The 18,778-nt window shown below is 42.7% G+C and overlaps 2 protein-coding genes across 6 annotated transcripts in view; both read left to right on the top strand.

Moving 5' to 3' along the window:
- map4k2 (mitogen-activated protein kinase kinase kinase kinase 2) overlaps positions 1-12,090 on the top strand; it is a 35,432-nt gene extending 23,342 nt beyond the window's left edge. The window contains exons 14-32 of one of the 5 annotated variants that reach the window (XM_061031953.1): positions 860-918; positions 1,017-1,066; positions 1,809-1,847; positions 2,530-2,563; positions 3,004-3,160; positions 3,441-3,616; positions 3,781-3,822; positions 4,663-4,747; positions 4,977-5,056; positions 5,144-5,204; positions 5,281-5,404; positions 6,494-6,558; positions 6,710-6,813; positions 7,945-8,122; positions 8,570-8,638; positions 9,174-9,260; positions 9,350-9,420; positions 9,520-9,575; positions 10,413-12,090. In XM_061031953.1, coding sequence (XP_060887936.1) covers positions 860-918; positions 1,017-1,066; positions 1,809-1,847; positions 2,530-2,563; positions 3,004-3,160; positions 3,441-3,616; positions 3,781-3,822; positions 4,663-4,747; positions 4,977-5,056; positions 5,144-5,204; positions 5,281-5,404; positions 6,494-6,558; positions 6,710-6,813; positions 7,945-8,122; positions 8,570-8,638; positions 9,174-9,260; positions 9,350-9,420; positions 9,520-9,575; positions 10,413-10,500 — 1,625 coding nt within the window. In that variant the 3' untranslated portion in view covers positions 10,501-12,090. Of the gene's footprint in view, positions 1-859; positions 919-1,013; positions 1,067-1,808; positions 1,848-2,529; positions 2,564-3,003; positions 3,161-3,440; positions 3,617-3,780; positions 3,823-4,662; positions 4,748-4,976; positions 5,057-5,143; positions 5,205-5,280; positions 5,405-6,493; positions 6,559-6,709; positions 6,814-7,944; positions 8,123-8,569; positions 8,639-9,173; positions 9,261-9,349; positions 9,421-9,519; positions 9,576-10,412 lie in introns of all 5 variants that reach the window. The other 4 variants (XM_061031952.1, XM_061031956.1, XM_061031954.1 and 1 more) reach the window with 4 other exon arrangements.
- A 185-nt stretch (positions 12,091-12,275) lies between these two features.
- Positions 12,276-16,258, top strand: LOC132958874 (RNA-binding protein 4.1-like). The gene is made up of 4 exons (XM_061031960.1): positions 12,276-12,363; positions 13,183-13,609; positions 13,935-14,683; positions 15,392-16,258. The coding sequence occupies exons 2-3, from the start codon at positions 13,198-13,200 to the stop codon at positions 14,666-14,668; spliced, it is 1,146 nt and encodes a 381-aa protein (XP_060887943.1). The 5' UTR covers positions 12,276-12,363; positions 13,183-13,197; the 3' UTR covers positions 14,669-14,683; positions 15,392-16,258.
- The last annotated feature ends 2,520 nt before the right edge of the window (positions 16,259-18,778 follow it).

Genomic DNA, 18,778 nt, shown 5'->3' with positions numbered 1-18,778 from the left:
CAAGCGTTGTTATCCCGGGAGAACGAGATAAATGAGTCGAGCTCTCAGGAAACCGACCAGAGCCTCGTTGTCTCGTACTCGCAGGAAAATTTTGTAAAATCAAATGTAGGGAGTAATGTCCTCTTAGGGCTTCCGTAGAAGTGTTGCAGGCAAACTCCTTCCTGGAAACTGTTTCAATTTACAGTCCTCGCCCTCTCTCTCTCGCCCTCTCTCTCTCTTGCGGATTCAAAATTGAAATTTCTTTTGGTTTAATTATAACTGAAGATCTGAAGATCTGCATTTTTAAAGCGTTGGTACCTTTGGTTCTATAGATCAATAAATCTCCCATATCGTCCTCATGTTCTCCTCTCATGTCGTCAGTCTGAAACCTTTAGAGCAGCTTTATATGATCTTATTGATCTGATACTGGAGTCAGTAAAAACCCTAATTTCAGCCTCTTTCAGCTACTGTCTCTTTAAGGCCCCCCTCTCCTTGGGCCCACTCTCTTCTGATTGGCCAGCTCTCTGGAAGCCTTCCTGGGGGGGGGGCAGAACGCTGCAGGGCTGCCAGGGGAGGGCTGCTCTCCAGGTCTGGGAGAAGAGAGTCTATGTAAGAGGTTTCAGTGGCTCACGTAGAGGCTTGAAGCCGTCTGGTGAAATTCTTGTTTTCATATCGGGGAACTATGGCGTTTAGCGCCCTCTGCAGACTCATCCTGGGATTACTCCAACATATGTTTATCTCATGATCTGAAGCTTTAGTTAGTTTGGACATCTAGCATTTTAACACTAAATGTGAGTTTTAAAATATTCTCTCTCTCTCTCTCTCTCTCTCTCTCTCTCTCTCTCTCTCTCTCTCTCTTCTCGTCTCGTGGTCTCTGCAGTCGACCAGGTGAAGTTCGGACCTCCACTGAGGAAAGTCACAGAACCGTATCCTGACCTGGTAGATCTCAGTTCTTCCTCTTAACTCTTTAAATACACAAATATTCACATCAGAACAACAACAACAACAGGCCGGTGTTGTGTTTCTGTGTTCAGCAGGGTTCCTATGACGACGACTGGAGTCTGTCTGGAGACGAAGACAACTCACCGTAAGACCTCCCTCTCTCTCTCTCTCTCTCTCTCTCTCTCTCTGTCTCTCTCTCTGTCTCTCTCGCTCTTCTGTCTCTCTCTCTCTCTGTGTCTCCCTCTCTCTGTCTCTCTCTGTCTCTCTCTCTCTCTCTTCTGTGTGGGGAATATGAAGTTTAAGATGTAACAGCTCAACATGATGACAAAGTTTAAGTTAGCAGAAGTTTACAGCAATGATAAGTTTCACTTTCGTCTGAAGTACTTCCTGTTTATATTTCAGGACCGTCATGAGCTCCTGTAGAATATTTAAACTAAGACTAGAATAAAAGGCCCATGCTGCGATTGAAATGAAACATTGAATACAAGTCAAAGTGAGGATGGTCTGTTGAGACTGTGTTTGTTGACTGAAATAAGACGGAGATGTTAAAGAGGAATAAATGTTCTAAAGACGATATGACATGTTTCAAAGGACGTCCAAACTGTCTCTTTAAATTTGAAGTTTTCAATAAATGTACGACTTTAATCTGAAAGCATCTTCACCTCGTGTTTGTCTGGTAAATGTCCAAAGTTTTTCGTTGTACCTGTACCGATAAAATTCACAACATTTCCAAGTATTTCTTCAAATATACATCTCTTAAATCTCAGAACATTTTCAAAACAACACGGAGGTTTTCATTTCATTAGAAGCACACAGAGGAGATGTGGTCAGTAGGGGGGGGCTAAAGAGGCCCATGGCCAGATAAACAGCAGGTGTTCCTGTTGCAGGAGTCTGTTGGAATGTGTGGAACAAGCCCTGCAGCTCAGGTAGGTCCCACCCGCCACCCCCCAGCCTCTCTAACAGCAGTGTGTCCCCCCCCCGCCCCTCCGTGATGATGTGAGTCAGTGGGTTTGTCTTTTCTCTCATCTTAAACTCTTTCCAGAGTTATTTTTAAATCCAGAACAAACCCGCTGGTTCTCAGCTTTGTGGCTTCTTTTTGTGTGTTTGCTTATTTTGTTGCAGGTTTTTGTTCGTGTGCTGCTGTTAGCATCCGTTAGCATTCGTTAGCATCCTCTTGTGTCGTCCGACTTGTTGTGGTTGTGATGCTTCATTTAAAGAGGACATATTATCCACCTTCTCCACCTTTTCTAACAGTCCCCTGTGGTCTAAATGAAACATGTGTGCTGTGCTAACATGAATCAAGCACCAGAGGAGGTTTGTGACCCTGGAGAGGATTTATTTGACCAGAATCCCACTGTGACATCACAAGGAGAGCACATTTGAAACAGAGCATTTTTCTCTGTGTTGTAAGACTTATGCAGACCACAAACAAAGGACCGGATGGGTTTATTTCACATTTTGTGGGTCAGTAGACACTCAGGTTACCTAAATATATGTTCAAAAACACTGTAGAAGTGGATTTTTCATAATATGTCCCCTTTAAAACCTCTCATGATGAGTTTTTTTATTCTATCCTGATGGAGACACTCCTGCTTTCTTCTCTTTCAGAAGTTTAACCATTCGGAGGGCGCCATCTGCTGATGTGAGTGTTATATTACATCTAAAGCTCTGTTTTTGATTGCACACTCTGCAGTGAGTCCATCCCAAGTCTGAGCATGAATGCTCCTGAAAATCCTAGGTCCCGCATAAGATCTCAGGGAGAGCGCAAGGCTTTCTGTGCTCTGAGGTTGTCAAAATGGAATTTGCACATATTGACTAAAATGATCTGAATCTTGAGAGTAAACAAAGGTCTCTTGGTAAGAATGAGTGTGTGCAGAGCTATTCTGTTGTTATTTTTTCAAATGAATACTTCAGAGGTTTTTGTTGATTTCTGTCAGCCACATTTCATTTTTGGGGCTCCAAGGAAAAAAGTTTGGGAAACACGGTGTTAGATAACTCAGTCACCCGGTGGCCATACAGGGCGACCTTCAGAGACCAGGGCTTCACTTTGTTAATTCTCTATTTCACTGGTGTGTTTTTCAGGGAGGTAAGAAGAGCGGCTTGTTCAGCCCGTCCACAGCCTCCCTGCCCGCCTTCAGCTCCTTATGTCCAAACACAGACAACAGAGACCTGACCCTGAGACCAAGCTGCACGCTGGGACCTGAGGCCGCCGTCACAGCTGACTCCACCTCCACTACAGGTAGGTACAACCTGTCAATCATTACAATCACTCCTTCAGGACGCGTCTCCAACATGGCGGCTGTTCTGAGAGGTTAGCTGGGGTTTTGTGTGACGTTGGCTGTGCAAACCTCGGGGACTGAAGATCTGTAGCAGGGGTTAAGGGCCAAAGGGGACGGGCCTATGGTAAGATGGTTGGCGTACGTTGGGAGGACAAAGAGTTGGAAAAGCTAGGCCACGTCGGGAATTTCAAAAGCAGCCTCTGAAAATCTGTCCTCTTTCTCTCTCTTGTGTTTGAAAAGTATTGTCCAGGTGCTCGGCCACACAGGACATCAGACAGCGCTGCAGTGACCCATGTCTGCCTGCGGGGGACGCTGTAACAGCAGAGAAAAAGAGGGCTAAGTCTGTCACCTCTCCAAAGAGAGAGACGCCACTATCACCTGAATGGAGCACGCTGAGGAGGAAGACCGAGGACTCTGTGAGTTCAGACGCCTCGTGTCTCATTTCAGTGTGATCTGCTAACATAATAACGTCCTAATGAATCATGTCTGAACGATGTTGATTTTTAAAAAATCATCTGATATCACACTTTTTTATCATCCCCTGTGTTTTTTTGTTATGTGTAACCTTTGACCTTTCTAGAGGGCTGCCTGTCATGGACTCCCTCCCACCCCCCAAGTCCATGTAAGTGTGAAATCTAACAGCATGTGACCTTCATTACAAGCTGACCAGCATGACTAACGCTGCCTCGCATTGCATCATACAAGCTGCATGCCAACTTTTTACGTGAAATCAAGATGATGATTTAAAGGAGCAGTATGTAACTCTGACACCTAGTGTTTAAAATGGGTACTGCAGTCCAAATTCTAAACATTGTAGAGAGCTGTCTCCCCCCCTCCTCTCTAGAGTCCATGCTCTCACAGGTCACCATGTGGTGGACTCTGAAGCTTCAGTGTTTATCCAGCTCTGCATCGGTCTGTAAACCTTTCTGTGTTCTAACCTCTCTCCATTTTTCAAAAGCATCTCCAATATTGATCCTAGTTTGAGCACGTTTCTGCTCGTGGAGCTTATTAGAAACATGCAGAGGCTTTTTAGGTCGAGTATAATCACTTCTATCTGAACCACTTCTCTTGACCGCTTCCATCGCTGCAACACCTGTTGACCTGATAACTGCTCTCATATCTGGCAAACCGAGGGGCGTCCAAAACAGCCATGTGGGGGAGTCTTAAAACCACCTACCTTCTCTGTCAAGCCCACACTTCAACATAGCATGTTTCCTTAATGTCTGATCATAGAGTAAGGTCACATTATCATTTGGTGTCTTTGGAAACGTTGGCACTTGATCCCTGCTTGCTGGTGTTTTGAGTCAAAAGATCTTGCATCTGCATCTTTATGTGACTTAAAGTGACTTAAAGTGTACTACATGACTTAAAGTTTTTCTATGAATACCTGTAAGTGTTGTTGGAGAGGGTCACTGTTTCCCTGTCAGATCAATAATGTTTAATGACTCTGCTGCTTCTGTAGATGGGAGCCTGCTTCTCCAAAGTCTTCAATGGTTGTCCTCTTCAAATCCACTGTGCCGTCACCTGGATTTTACCCAAAACAAGAGGTGAGGCTGGGAAATTACCCCAAAAAAACCCCAAATCACCTAAAGGTTAAAAGGAGGCGGAACCGTGTAAACTAGATTTAACTGCATTGAGTAAATGATAGGTGATCAACATGTCAGAATTGTTAGATATCTAAACAGTTCAAATCAATGTCGTTGTGTGTGTTATGGTTTCTTTACGTCACAGTAGAGAAAACCTAATTTTCCCTCTTTCAAACACTTTCCTGCTCAGATCAGTACCTCATTCTTGGAGCCGAGGAGGGCATCTACTCACTGAACCTGAACGAACTTCATGAAGACACGCTCGAGAAGGTAACACCGCGACTTCTCTGTCTTTGTACGAGACATGACGCTCTCCAAGACAATGGTTCTCAAATGATGTTGTCTTTCTAAACACAGCTGCTCCCTCAGCGATGCACGTGGCTGTACGTCATGAACAATGTGTTGATGTCTGTATCAGGTAACGAAAAGTCTTTGAGATGTCGATGTGGTGAGAAACTCCAGAATGCGTTCTGAGACATTTCTTCCTCCTGCAGGGAAGTCCTCGCAACTTTATTCCCACAGTCTGACGGAGCTGTTTGAACACAGAGGACATGTGCAGAAGAAACACAGCAGTCTGTCACTCAGCACCAACCGCTTCGCTGAGAGGATCAGCACCAGGTAGGACACGACGAAGAGGAAACTGTTCTCAGACCGAATGCAGAGAGTGAATCTGTGAAACCTCAACGCTAAGACATGAACAGACCTGCACACATGTGGTTTTCTGTGTCAGGAAATCCTCTGACACTCTGAGAATCTCCAGAAATGCTGGAACCAAAAAAAGGAACTAACAAATCCTGAATTCAGACTATTAATAAATCCTCATCCTGATGTCGTTATTTCAACGTCCTTTAAACCTGTTTATTGTCAAATCAGTCCGATCTGTTTATTTTGGATCAGGTCATCAACTAGGACCTGGTACTGATCTTAGCTAACAGGTCATCACACTGGGACCTGGTACTGATCCTAGCTAACATGTCATCAAACTGGGACCTGGTACTGATCCTAGCTAACAGGTCGTCAAACTGGGACCTGGTACTGATCCAAGCTAACAGGTCGTCAAACTGGGACCTGGTACTGATTCTAGCTAACAGATCGTCAAACTGGGACCAGGTACTGATCCTAGCTAACAGGTCATCAAACTGGGACCTGATCCTGATCCAAGCTAACAGGTCATCAAACTGGGACCTGGTACTGATCCAAGCTAACAGGTCGTCAAACTGGGACCTGGTACTGATTCTAGCTAACAGGTCATCAAACTGGGACCAGCTACTGATCCTAGCTAACAGGTCATCAAACTGGGACCTGATCCTGATCCAAGCTAACAGGTCGTCAAACTGGGACCTGGTACTGATCCTAGCTAACAGATCGTCAAACTGGGACCTGGTCGGCCTCAAGTAGCTGGAAGCAGCAGGAAAGTTCATGCAGACACAGTTCCTGTGGGAGGAGGGAGATTTAACAATCTGTGTTCAGGTTGATGTGATGTAAATCTGAATTCAATCATGTTTGGTTCTGATGGAGAGAACACCCTAATGACACAGAAAGTAGTGTTCTCTGGTGATGTAACGATAGAGCTGTAGGTGCTGTAGTAGTATCAAAGACATTTGTAGTTCTACCACTAGGAGGCTCTAAAGTGAGAAACTTTAAAAAGTGTCTACGGCTACAGAGATGTGTTCTGTTGTTCTTACCGAGCTGTGTTTCCTCTCTCAGTCAGAGAAAGTTTGCCGTCTCTGTGAAGATTCCCGACACTAAAGGCTGCAGGAGATGTAGTGTAGGTGAGTGATGCAAACTGCAAACTTTCCATCCTCTGCATGTTCTTGATGTTTGCACCGAAACACCAAGGAAAGTTCCTTGAATGTTTAAACCTGTCGGGCAATAAACCCACATCTGATTCTGACTCTGCATCTCTTCTTCTTCTCCTTTCAGCAAGGAACCCGTACACTGACAGTACCTTTCTATGTGCAGCGGTTCCATCTGGTCTAGTTCTGTTACTGTGGTATGAGCCTCTGCAGAAGTTCATGCATCTAAAGGTTCGTAACCAGAGGCGATGCTTGTCAACAGGCAAGGCAGGCAACTGCTTGGGGCCCAGACCAGTAGGGGGGCCCTTAATGGCTCACAAACTGTTAACCAAAGCAGTGGCCCAAAATGTGCAAATTTCGCAATGACAGTAGGAGACCTCCAGAGGGCCCCATCTGACAGCACTCAATCTCGTTGCCCAGCTTAGCGTTGCATGCATTATTGCTTTGAGAACCAAAGTTTGTCATTAAAGGTCAACAAATAAAAATGAAGGAAGGAATTATCCATCTGTAGGAGAGAAAAAAGAGGAGTAAGCGTTGGGACACTGGCAGACATGATGGTGATGAACCCTGGTTGGAGCGTCCCCCAATTGATTTTGGCCTAGGGCCCCAACAGACTTCTTTGAGGGTTTCATGACACTCAGGAGCCTGTTGGGACTCTTTTTGACCAGCGGGGCTTACTGTGGTATTGACCTATGAAAGTGGGGCACACACACACACCAATGAATACACACCTATACCGTAAAATGTGATGTAGAAAACGCACTTTCAAAACCTTATTTTTCATCTAAAAGTGGGCAGCGTCCTATTGCTACAAATATTCCAGAATACAAAGGCTGTAACATGCGCCATCGTGACAGCTAGTGTAGCTGCCACCATCCTCCACTGCAGCAACATGAAATGAACAGTGAAAATTTGCCACCGTTCATTGTGTATTACAAGTGGCTGCAAAGGCATGCCACCCCTCTGGACGCGCCCCTGATGACATTCAATGTCATGTTACATCATTTAAGATCATTAATATAAGCACTTGTATTTAAATATCAGTTTAATCAACAATAGTTGTTAAAGTGAGTGAGCTAGTATGAAAGTGTTGACACATAAAGCGGTGTATCATCAGCATAAAGCTGAAAATGGATTTTAGAGGGAGGGAGTTAAAACAATAATGAGATATGAGTGGATCCTTAACTTGAACAGGATTCCTTTACATTCATGTCTATTTGTTCAGACTACATTTCTAGTCAAGCATTGAATACTCATCTCATCATGTGTAACTTTTATCTAAAACACCATTATCTCACCTCCAATGAGTCACAGTTACTCTGTTTCTCTTTCTGTGTGTGTTTCCTTCCGTTTGACTTACAGCACATACCAATCAAGCTTCCAGACTCTCTTCCCATATTCGAGCTGCTGGTGTTGGTGACGGATGAGTTTCCTCAGCTGTGTGTCGGAGTGAGAGACTGTCCTAACGGGAAGCGGCCCGTCAGCCAACAGCTCCAGTTTGATATCATAGAGCTGAACAGCTCGCCTGTTTCTGCACCAGGTAGGATCAACTGCGTACACATGTTAGAAACCTTGGCCCTATTTTTAACATATCTTTAAAGTTTAGATGATCAAATATGTACAAACGTTTTTGAATTGCACCTGTAGGTTTCGTCACCTTGCAGCAGTCAAACAGACTGTATTGGTTGCAAGAGTAAATGGAGTAAACCATAAATGGAGTAAATGTACCAAAATACATATCGTCCACTAAAAGTTGTAGGGATGCTTTCTGTAATGTTGTCACATACTTAGAACAACAACCTCAGCCTGTCAGAGACATAAACACCTTTTACATTACAGTCTGTTTAACTGCTGCAGGATGGACATAATATATTCCAGGACCTATTAGTCATTTTGAGGCCAAATTTGTTTTAAGTAGTGCCAAGGTTTAAAATGTTGTTTTACGCCTTTAAATCTCTGACTACATCTTCTTCTTCTTCTCTTGCAGACAGTGGAGCTCTGATGGCAGCACAGGTAACCCAACTGGACAGAGACACCGTTCTCATCGTGTTAGAAAGTAAGTCACTTTATCTTTATCTTAAAGGTGGAGTCAGCAGCATTTTTCGTTTCAGTTTGTAAACACAACATTCAAACATGGCCCCTCCTCCTGGGCTCATCGCCCCCAGAAGCTCTCACTCACTGCAGGACGTAGTGTGTACGTTTACTGCTTGTACCTACACTGAAAGCTAACGCACGCTAGCACAAGCTAACCGCCGGTGTTTGTCACCTGCCTGTCCAACAGGAAGTAGACCAACTCTGCGTCCACAAGTAAAAGACAACACAAGGTTCACCCTCGTTTTAGAATGAGCTTTATCTGCTTGGTGTTTCTCCTCACTGTGATTATATTTTCTATGTCCACGTCCGTCATATTCAACGGTTTGAATCTCGTCCAATCTCTGAATTGTATCCACAAACTCACCTGCTGCACTGCGAAGTCTGTATTTTACATTTTGAAGGAACAAGCTGCTGACTCTGCCTTTAAATCCTCTTCTTATCGTTCACACTGATTCATCATAACATGCTGTGACTCTATCTTGATGCTGATTGGACAGAAACTGTGAAGGTCGTGAACCTGCGAGGACTTCCGTCCAAGGAGCTCGCTGCTGAGATGATCTTTGACTTCCCCATCGAAACTCTGGGTAAAGAAACATCTTACAGACGGAGTAAGTGAATCAGATTTGTTGTCTCAGCTGACATTTGAGTGACACGCTGTCTGTTTTTGAATCAGTGTGTTTACAGGACAGTGTGCTGGCTTTCTGGAAGCATGGCCTAAAAGGGAGGAGCTTTCATTCAAACGAGGTAAAAGATACGTATCCAGCTGGAATCCAGATGTTTTCATGTGTTCTCATTAATTTAAATTCATACTCGCATACTCGTCTGTTCTTAATGTTTCTGCAGGTAACTCAAGAAATCACAGACGAGAGTCGAGTGTTCAGAGTTCTGGGAACAAACAGGTACGTTAACATATATCTGTAAACATACACAATGAAAAGACTGAGTCAGGCAAAGGTTCTGATCAAAAGCAAAAAACAACTTTTATCTGCAACTAGTGATTGTTTTCATGTCAGTTAAGTGTTTTGGTTTATCAAATGTCATAAAATGTGAATCAAAGCGTAAGTTAACGCCCCCAAATACCATATTTGTCCAAAATGTAAAGATATTCCGATGACTGAAAACAGAAAATATTCAGAACCATAATTTTTCTCTGCTACAGCTCGCTTGCGGGGCGCTCTTCTCTGCGTTTAAAAAAAAAACTTATGTCAGCATGTAGCTCCGCCCCCATGGACGACCTCGGTGGTGCTGGACGTCCTTCATTATTGCCTTTTGTTTACTGTGTCACGTTCTTCTTCTATGTTGAATTTATTGGCGGGACACATTGTCATGCTGCTATGATGTCACGCTAATTTGTAGCTGACGCGGCGATCGCCATCTGGTTTACACTCTGCATACCGAGTTACACAAACAAGATCAGATTTACCACAGCAAACTGGACTGAACCAAACCGGACTGCTTGGTGGAAACGAGGATTAATTTACAAGCAAACTCTGACACAATTCAAGTTTTAAAAACATTACTGATACCGCACCTTTCAAAATGATCACCATGACTACCGTGTTTTTATGGAGGGCACCTACGAGCAGCCAGGTGTGACATTTAAGGTGTAAGTTACTGTCTCAGCTCGTGCAACACCTGAAATGGTGGCTACTTTTGAACATACACAGAGCTGGTGTAACCCAGGACTGAACTCTGAACGAGCATTAATACTCCACATCTTTTTTTATTTTCCACAGAGACATCATCCTTCAGAGCACGCCGACAGACATGCCGTCCGCTCTGAGTAACCTTTACATCCTGACCGGACATGAAAGCAGCTACTGAGACATCTCACACTGAAGGGAAACCTGTTCTAAAAGACTGTAGTGTGAGAATGATTCTCTCTTTGACTGAAGCTGTGGAGGCAGAAACTGAACACCCAGACTGTCGGCTACAGAGGCCTGAAGCAGAAAAACAAGAAGAAGAAATGTAAAATGTTATTCCACGTTCTTAAAAAAACATTGTCATCAAAGGTTATAAATAATAGATTGTGTTTAAGAAGTGGAAAAAGTCTCTTGGTTAAAAAAAAAAATGAATGCAGATATGTCTTAAAGACGCATTCTTTCTAATAGCCAGCAGGGGGCGACTCCACAGGATGTCAGAATGAAACCCTCAAACAGACAGGTGTTAGACCTAGTCCACATGTAGGCAGGTATTTTTTAAACAGAGGTTTTCCTCCTCTGTTTTAAAAAACAATCCTGTTCACACACGCTCAGTTCTCAAAAACATCTTCGTCCACATGAAAACGCAAAACGCACAGTTGTTTTCCCATCAACCCGAAGTCCCACTGGGTCTCGTCCACGGCTCATTGGGGTTTATGTGATGGGAGTGTTGTATGAAGCAGCATTGACCTCCGTCGTCCAATAAGGTGTCTCTGCTCGTCAACATAGTGGGAGAGTAACTGTGTGTGTATGTGTGAGCATGTAAAAAGTCCAGTTAGCAACGTTAGCACCAGCGCTAGTTTGGTTAGGTCTGCCATCACACTAATCTCATGTCAACTGAAGTGACTGCGTCACACGATGACGTCACACGGAGGAGAAACCGCCACACAGCGTGACGTCACAAGAACAAAACTCTGTTTACCCCGTCTACACAGAAACACCTTAAACTGAGTTTCTGAACATCTTTGAGTTTCACTAAAGGACAGTTTCCAGTGAGCTAAAACTCTGTTTGCGTACAAAGTCCAAAACGCAGAGAAAAAGCTATGTGTTCTAAAATACCCGCCTACGTGTGGACGAGGCCTCAGACTCTGGATTTGTCCCCTTTAAACCGTGTGAGTGATCGTTTGTTCATCAGTCTGACTGTTACAAAGAAACAGGACACTTGTTTAAATGTATTCTTACTCGTATCATATCATAATTCTGAAAACCGTGAATGTGCGAGCGTAGCAGCGTTTACATTATGTGCCACCATGTTGGGAGAGCGGGGAATGTGATTGGTCTGTCCATCGCTGTCGGTGACCTTTAAGTGCCATAAACAGATTAATCTTGTGACTCTCGTCCATCTTATGTTTGAACTAATCATGTGTTCACAGAATCTAAATGTGTATTTGATTAGAGGAGGCGTCAGAGAAACTGGATTCAACTAAACCTGCTTGTTTGGCTAAAATCAAAAATATAAACTCACTACAGTCAGGTGTGTGTGTGTGTGTGTGTGTGCGCATGTGTGTGCGTTGATATTTATGTTAAGGGAAGCGTTTCAATAACACTCACGTTTCCCTGAGATATACTTGAAGAGCATCATATGATACAGTCATTTGTTTTTTTAATGATGATTTTATTATTTGTGTGTACATTTCATGTATATAACACAGTAAACTTTTACATGATGTAATGGGTTGTATTATGCGAAATAAAGATTTTAATATACTCTAAATTGACGTTGTTGTCATGTTTAAGAATCCCTGATGGTCACAGTAAGAACCACAATATATGTATATTTTATTTAACCTGTGTTTCACCATGAAATAATTACGTTGAGACTGAATCTATCTATCTATCTATCTATCTATCTATGATGTGTTGTTGCAGTACATACTTCCGAACAGTAGGAGGCGGTAATGAATTAGGAAGTGGAAGAAAAGACGCGGCAGGAGCTTCGTCATTCCACTTTTCATTCATTGGTGTCGAGGCCTACGTCGTTTCAGAGGTGGGTTTGCGGCCTTTAAAGTTAAATGAACTGCGTTTAAACGCGTTTGAATGTGTTTATTTTAAGTGTATTATCTTCTAACAGATTTATTTTGAGAAAGAATGTTCACACCGGAAGTAGCGCGCGGGGCGAACGTTAGCTTGTAGAATTTTAGCTTTAGCCAGTTAGCTCACATATTAGTTTCATGAAAATAAACGACATTGTTGGCCAAATATAAGGACGTCTGTTCTAAAGTGTATACGCAAACAGACGTTTTAATGGGCCAGGGCTTTAGTAAGACTTTAAGTAGTATTAAAAACACGATAAATGATGATAACGTCGATGTAGGGCATGATAGCTGACGTAAGGCGTTTCTACGACTTGTTTGGCTTTCAGCGTAAACAAACGTAACTGTGTTTAGTTTAACATCTAGATTACGAGGAGGGCGGAGATGAAATTCGAAGTATTTGTATTATATGTTAACCTGTAAATACACTTTATATCTATTTAAAGTGCGTCGAAACGCTCCTCGGTGTTACGGTTTAAAGGGTGCCCGTGTTAAATGGTGACATTGCGTCTGTGGTTGTCGTGGTTACAGCAGATGTGGAAGACAGAAACTGTCCTGACAGATGTTTAAATGTCTGAAAATAAATAATATGTTTAAGTTGCCTACAAATTACAACTACAAATAATTAAAGTTAATTTTTGTTTAGAAAGTTTTCCTTCTAATCAAAGTAATGAGATGGAAAAGTAGCATATCAGTGGTAGTCTTGATCTAAAATCTTGAGTGTTGGTTGTACAGAAGCATTTGACACATTTTTTTTTTTTTAAATCTTCCAGGAAACACGGAACATCATGGTGAAAATTTTCATCGGCAACTTGGCGTGCAACGCCACAGCAGATGAACTGCGTGAACTCTTCGAGAAGTACGGCAAAGTCACAGAATGTGACATTGTCAAAAACTACGGTTTTGTGCACATGAGCAACACGTCTGAGGCAGAGGAGGCCATCCAAAACCTCCACCAGCAAGAGCTGCACGGCTGGCGCATGAACGTGGAGATGAGCAAAGGGAGGCCCAAGTCCACCACCAAGCTGCATGTCAGCAACCTCGGTGAAGGCGTTGACACTGAAGTCCTGAAGGCCAAGTTTGCAGAATATGGCCCGGTGGTGGAGTGCGACATAGTGAAAGACTACGCCTTTGTGCACATGGAGCAAATGGAGGACGCCATGGAGGCCATCGATAAGCTGGACAACACGGCCTTCAAAGGTGAAATCTTGAGTAGGGGGAGCTAGTTCTCTTCTGCTGTTTGTAGTTCTGTCATCGTAGAGCTCTCGTAAGAAGTGAAATCCTCTGAGTGATATTTTAAAAACACAGGTGGACTGAAAATAATCCCTTTAAGTTTGTTAAATCAGTTGCAGTGAATCCGGTGAATGCGATGCAATGGCATTAAATCCCCTGCACCTGGCGCGGCCGGGTATCTCGCTTCGCTCTGTGATTGTCCGTCAAATGTATTAAGGTGTTTAATAGTCGGTAAGAAGCTTTCCGTGTCAGATTCCCTCGGTCTCATGCGTGTCTTCTCTCTCCTCACAAGGCAAGCTGATGAGCGTACAGCTGTCCACCAGTCGGCTTCGCACCGCCCCGGGAATGGGAGATCATACCGGCTGCTATGTCTGCGGGAAACATGGTCACTGGTCGAAAGACTGTCACATCAGTCGGAACGGTAGAGACGGTGATGGCTCAAGAGGTCGCAGGGGCCCCCCACGCGGTCCCCCAGGTTATGGCAGGGAGAGCTACGGAAATGCCCCGCCTCCTGCAGATGATTACATGGGTGGCTATAGTCGGGCAAGTTACGTAGGTGGGATACCGCCTCCCCCTCGTAGACTCAGCGGCTACGGTGTTGAGCTTGGGGATCGGTACGCAGGCAGAGTGGCAAGCTCCTATCCTGAGAGGCCACCGGCTTATGATCGTGAACGCCTCTATAGCAGTTATGACTACTATGAGAAGTACAGAGCTCGCCCTTATGGCTCGAGCTATTTCGAAGATCGTCGCATGTCCTATATCCCCCCTCCCCCTCCTCCCCCTTCCTCTCTCTCAAAGCTTCCCTCCAGTTTAGATCCATACGACCGTCGCCCTTTGCCTCCTTCATCGGCCTCCGCAGCTGCCGCTTACTACGCACGGGACCGCAGCCCGATCAGACGAGTACCCGTGTCCTCGGCGAGCTACGCCTACGAGCGAACACGCCTTTCTCCTGTGTCAGCCGCCAGGAGCTCCTACACTGCTCCACGACCCAAGGATCATTACACGCCACGCTACACGCCTTACTGAAGCTGAGGTGCCAAGGTGAGCGACATCGTACACAAAGTATGAGGGACGTGAACTGTGAACGATGGTCAGCGGGCAATGTGAACTTTATTTGGATTGTTTTGGTTGTTTTTTTTAGAATAGGTATCAGTAGGATTATAGGATGTGAATAAGGTTGTTAGAAACACCTGCAGCTTTGTCACTGTTTGGCAACGTTTTGAAATATGAATTAGTTAGATAACACTGATAGCACCAGTAATTCTAGACCTCTGGGTCCTGACCTCCCTGGGGGTTGGGAGATAATTTCTGGGGGTTGCCAGAATATTGTGTAGAAGAAGAAAAAAATTATATTCTTAAGAATTTAGTAACATATTTTTGACTTGGGGTTGCATTAAAGTGCCTGTATTAGTGATATAATTAGGAGGCTGTTTCTGCAGTTGTAAGTGTTGACACAGATGTCACCCCACACCCCTCATGCTTGCTGTGTGAGTGACTGCTGTCAGCCCTATCTTTCTTTTGAAGTTAGCCATAAATTTAGGCCACACACGGGAACACCAGAGCTTTTATTATTGGGGGTCGTGACTCAAAAAGGTTGAGACCCACCGGTCTTTGTTATCAGTGTTTCTAAGCTGACGTGTCAAGCCGTTCATACCCATCCCTCATGTGTCCATCCTACAAATAAGTGCTGTGAGCTAATGAGGGATCAAACCGTGTTTCTAATATGGAAATAATTTGCTTTCTTTCCAGGTTTGTTTGTGAACTTCAGGACTTTTCCTTCGTTGTCATTTTTTTTCAAGCTTCAGGATTCCATCAGCAGAGAATAAAGATCTGGAATGAGATTTTTCAGGCACCTGAGACGCCAGTAACCTGCAGACAAATCATCTTTTCAGATGCATAAAGGTTTGCAAACTGCGTTGACACTTGTGATGTATAAAAACAATAATTCACTCACTTTTTTTTTTAGAGTTTTTTTAACGTCTTACATGTTTCTTCCTCACATGAAGCAAATTCTAAACTGTAGAGAAAGTGAATAGTTTGGCTTCTGTTCATGTTTGGTTGATGTATGTGAACATTGACTTCTCTGTTTTTGATCGAGATGAGGGATATCTTTTTCTGTTTTGAATCTTATCTTCCTTCATGGCCTCTGACTTGTCGGTTATATCGATGGATGTTTTTACAAAAATGCTGAGAAAGTAAAAAGATGAATCCAGAGTCTTCGGTTTGGATCTGTTTTAAAGAATCGATCTAAAACATTCCAGCCTCTTAATTTTTTTCTCTGACTACAATGTGTGTCTACAGAATATTCAGCATCATTTTCAAAAACATCTTTACATCGTTAACTCTCAGCTGACAACGAACAATAAGCTTTCTTGTCGTTCGTTCTTGTCTGGGGTGGATGGGCACCGTCTCTGAAGCGGCGATAAATAAACAGAAATGTGAGGCAGGAGGACGTTCCTGTGTTTTGATAAAGATGCCTTTGTTTGTTTTGCATATATTAAAGGTGGATTTGAAGTTTGTATTTTTCATACTAGCTGTAAAAGCACCGACACAAATTAAGAAAATCTAAAGTGGAAATGATTTTTAATAAAGCCAATGTTGTTTTGGTGATGTTGACAGTTTGTACTTTCTTTGTTTGTCACCAACTTTGATTCTGTTTCACTTCAGTTTTAGTTTTAATGGACGAAACAGAAAACCAAAATTTCTAATTTTCCTTAGGAGGGTCAGGATTTTGGTTTCAGAGCTTTGTTAAAGGAGCAACATATAACTCTGAAACCTAGTGTTTAAAATGGGTACTGCAGTCTAAATTCTAAACATTGTAGAGAGCTGTCTCCCCCCCTCCTCTCTATAGTCCATGTTCACGCAGGTTGCCATGTGGTGGACACTGAAGCTTCAGCGTTTATCCAGCTCTGCATCGGTCTGTAAACCTTTCTGTGTTCTAACCTCTCTCCATTTTTCAAAAGCATCTCCAATATTGATCCTAGTTTGAGCACACCCCCTCCCCAGAATAAAATATATCATGAGGAATACAACTTGTCTTTTCATTTTACACACAGCATACATTGACGCCAACGGATTAGTGCAGTTTAGACAGTGTGCAGGAGTTTGCCTTCAAAAATTTGGGGTTAAAAAAATAAATTGCACGAATATTTGGTGTGTAGGACTTCTACTATTTTACAATCTGCAAGAATGAATAATGAAGTTTGCTTAATGAAGCGACCTACCCAGCAGCACATGAGAAGGTCTACCCGGGGACAGCTCTAATGGCGGTCACTTCCAGAGACACTAACACTGATGTGAAGCATTAAGCAAAATTGTGCACAAAACTCTCAGCTGCGTACTGAAAGCCCTTTCAATACGCGACATTTGACGGCTGTTTCAAACCCCTGGCTCCAGAAATGGTCACTGATGGAATCCAGAGGTAAGTCAGTCGAGTTAAGACGACAAGCAGCCATCGCGGGGCAGACATGGATCATATTTTAAATGATTTTAACACGTTTTTAGGAATGTAAAGTTATCCCCTGACACACTACTGTTTTCTCTGTCCTCGTTCTTTCACTGAGAACGAGTTTAGAAAAGAATGAAACTGATTAATACAAATAAAAGTATCAAATCTCGAGGTAGGGAGGAGCCAGCAGAAGAGATTTTATCTAAACTAGTAACAGTAACCAAGGAGGGCGGGGCATGTCAGTTTTCATAATTTGATGTATTTTTTCTTAACCTTCCAAACTACTGCTACACACCATAGACTGTAAATACTACACACCATAGACTAAATACTACACACCATAGACGTAAATACTACACACCATAGACTGTAAATACTACACACCATAGACTAAATACTACACACCATAGACTGTAAATACTACACACCATAGACTAAATACTACACACCATAGACTGTAAATACTACACACCATAGACTAAATACTACACACCATAGACTGTAAATACTACACACTATAGACTGTAAATACTACACACCATAGACTAAATACTACACACCATAGACTAAACACTACACACCATAGACTGTAAATACTACACACCATAGACTAAATACTACACACCATAGACTGTAAATACTACACACCATAGACTAAATACTACACACCATAGACTAAACACTACACACCATAGACTGTAAATACTACACACCATAGACTGTAAACACTACACACCATAGACTGTAAATACTACACACCATAGACTAAATACTACACACCATAGACTGTAAATACTACACACCATAGACTAAATACTACACACCATAGACTAAATACTACACACCATAGACTAAACACTACACACCATAGACTGTAAATACTACACACTATAGACTGTAAACACTACACACCATAGACTAAATACTACACACCATAGACTAAATACTACACACCATAGACTAAACACTACACACCATAGACTGTAAATACTACACACCATAGACTGTAAACACTACACACCATAGACTAAATACTACACACCATAGACTGTAAACACTACACACCATAGACTGTAAACACTACTGTAAATACTACACACCATAGACTGTAAATACTACACACCATAGACTAAATACTACACACCATAGACTAAACACTACACACCATAGACTGTAAATACTACACACCATAGACTAAATACTACACACCATAGACTGTAAACACTACTGTGAACACTACACACCATAGACTAAATACTACACACCATAGACTAAATACTACACACCATAGACTGTAAACACTACTGTAAATACTACACACCATAGACTGTAAATACTACACACCATAGACTAAATACTACACACCATAGACTAAATACTACACACTATAGACTGTAAATACTACACAGCATAGACTAAATAATACACCATAGACTGTAAACACTACACACCATAGACTGTAAATACTACACACCATAGACTGTAAATACTACACACCATAGACTAAATACTACACACCATAGACTAAATACTACACACCATAGACTAAATACTACACACCATAGACTAAATACTACACACCATAGACTGTAAATACTACACACCATAGACTAAATACTACACACCATAGACTAAACACTACACACCATAGACTGTAAATACTACACACCATAGACTAAATACTACAC

Source organism: Labrus mixtus, chromosome 23, assembly GCF_963584025.1.
Source record: "Labrus mixtus chromosome 23, fLabMix1.1, whole genome shotgun sequence".
Taxonomy (NCBI): Eukaryota; Metazoa; Chordata; class Actinopteri; order Labriformes; family Labridae; genus Labrus; species Labrus mixtus.
The sequence above is the reverse complement of the archived record's forward strand: the minus strand, read 5'-3'. Positions and strand labels throughout refer to the sequence as shown.

Excerpts from the sequence above, each read along its gene's own strand:
- LOC132958874 (XM_061031960.1), top strand. The coding sequence starts at position 13,198 with ATGGTGAAAATTTTCATCGGCAACTTGGCGTGCAACGCCACAGCAGAT. Across the intron at positions 13,610-13,934 it reads GGACAACACGGCCTTCAAAG|GCAAGCTGATGAGCGTACAG; the intron begins GTGAAATCTTGA and ends TCTCCTCACAAG.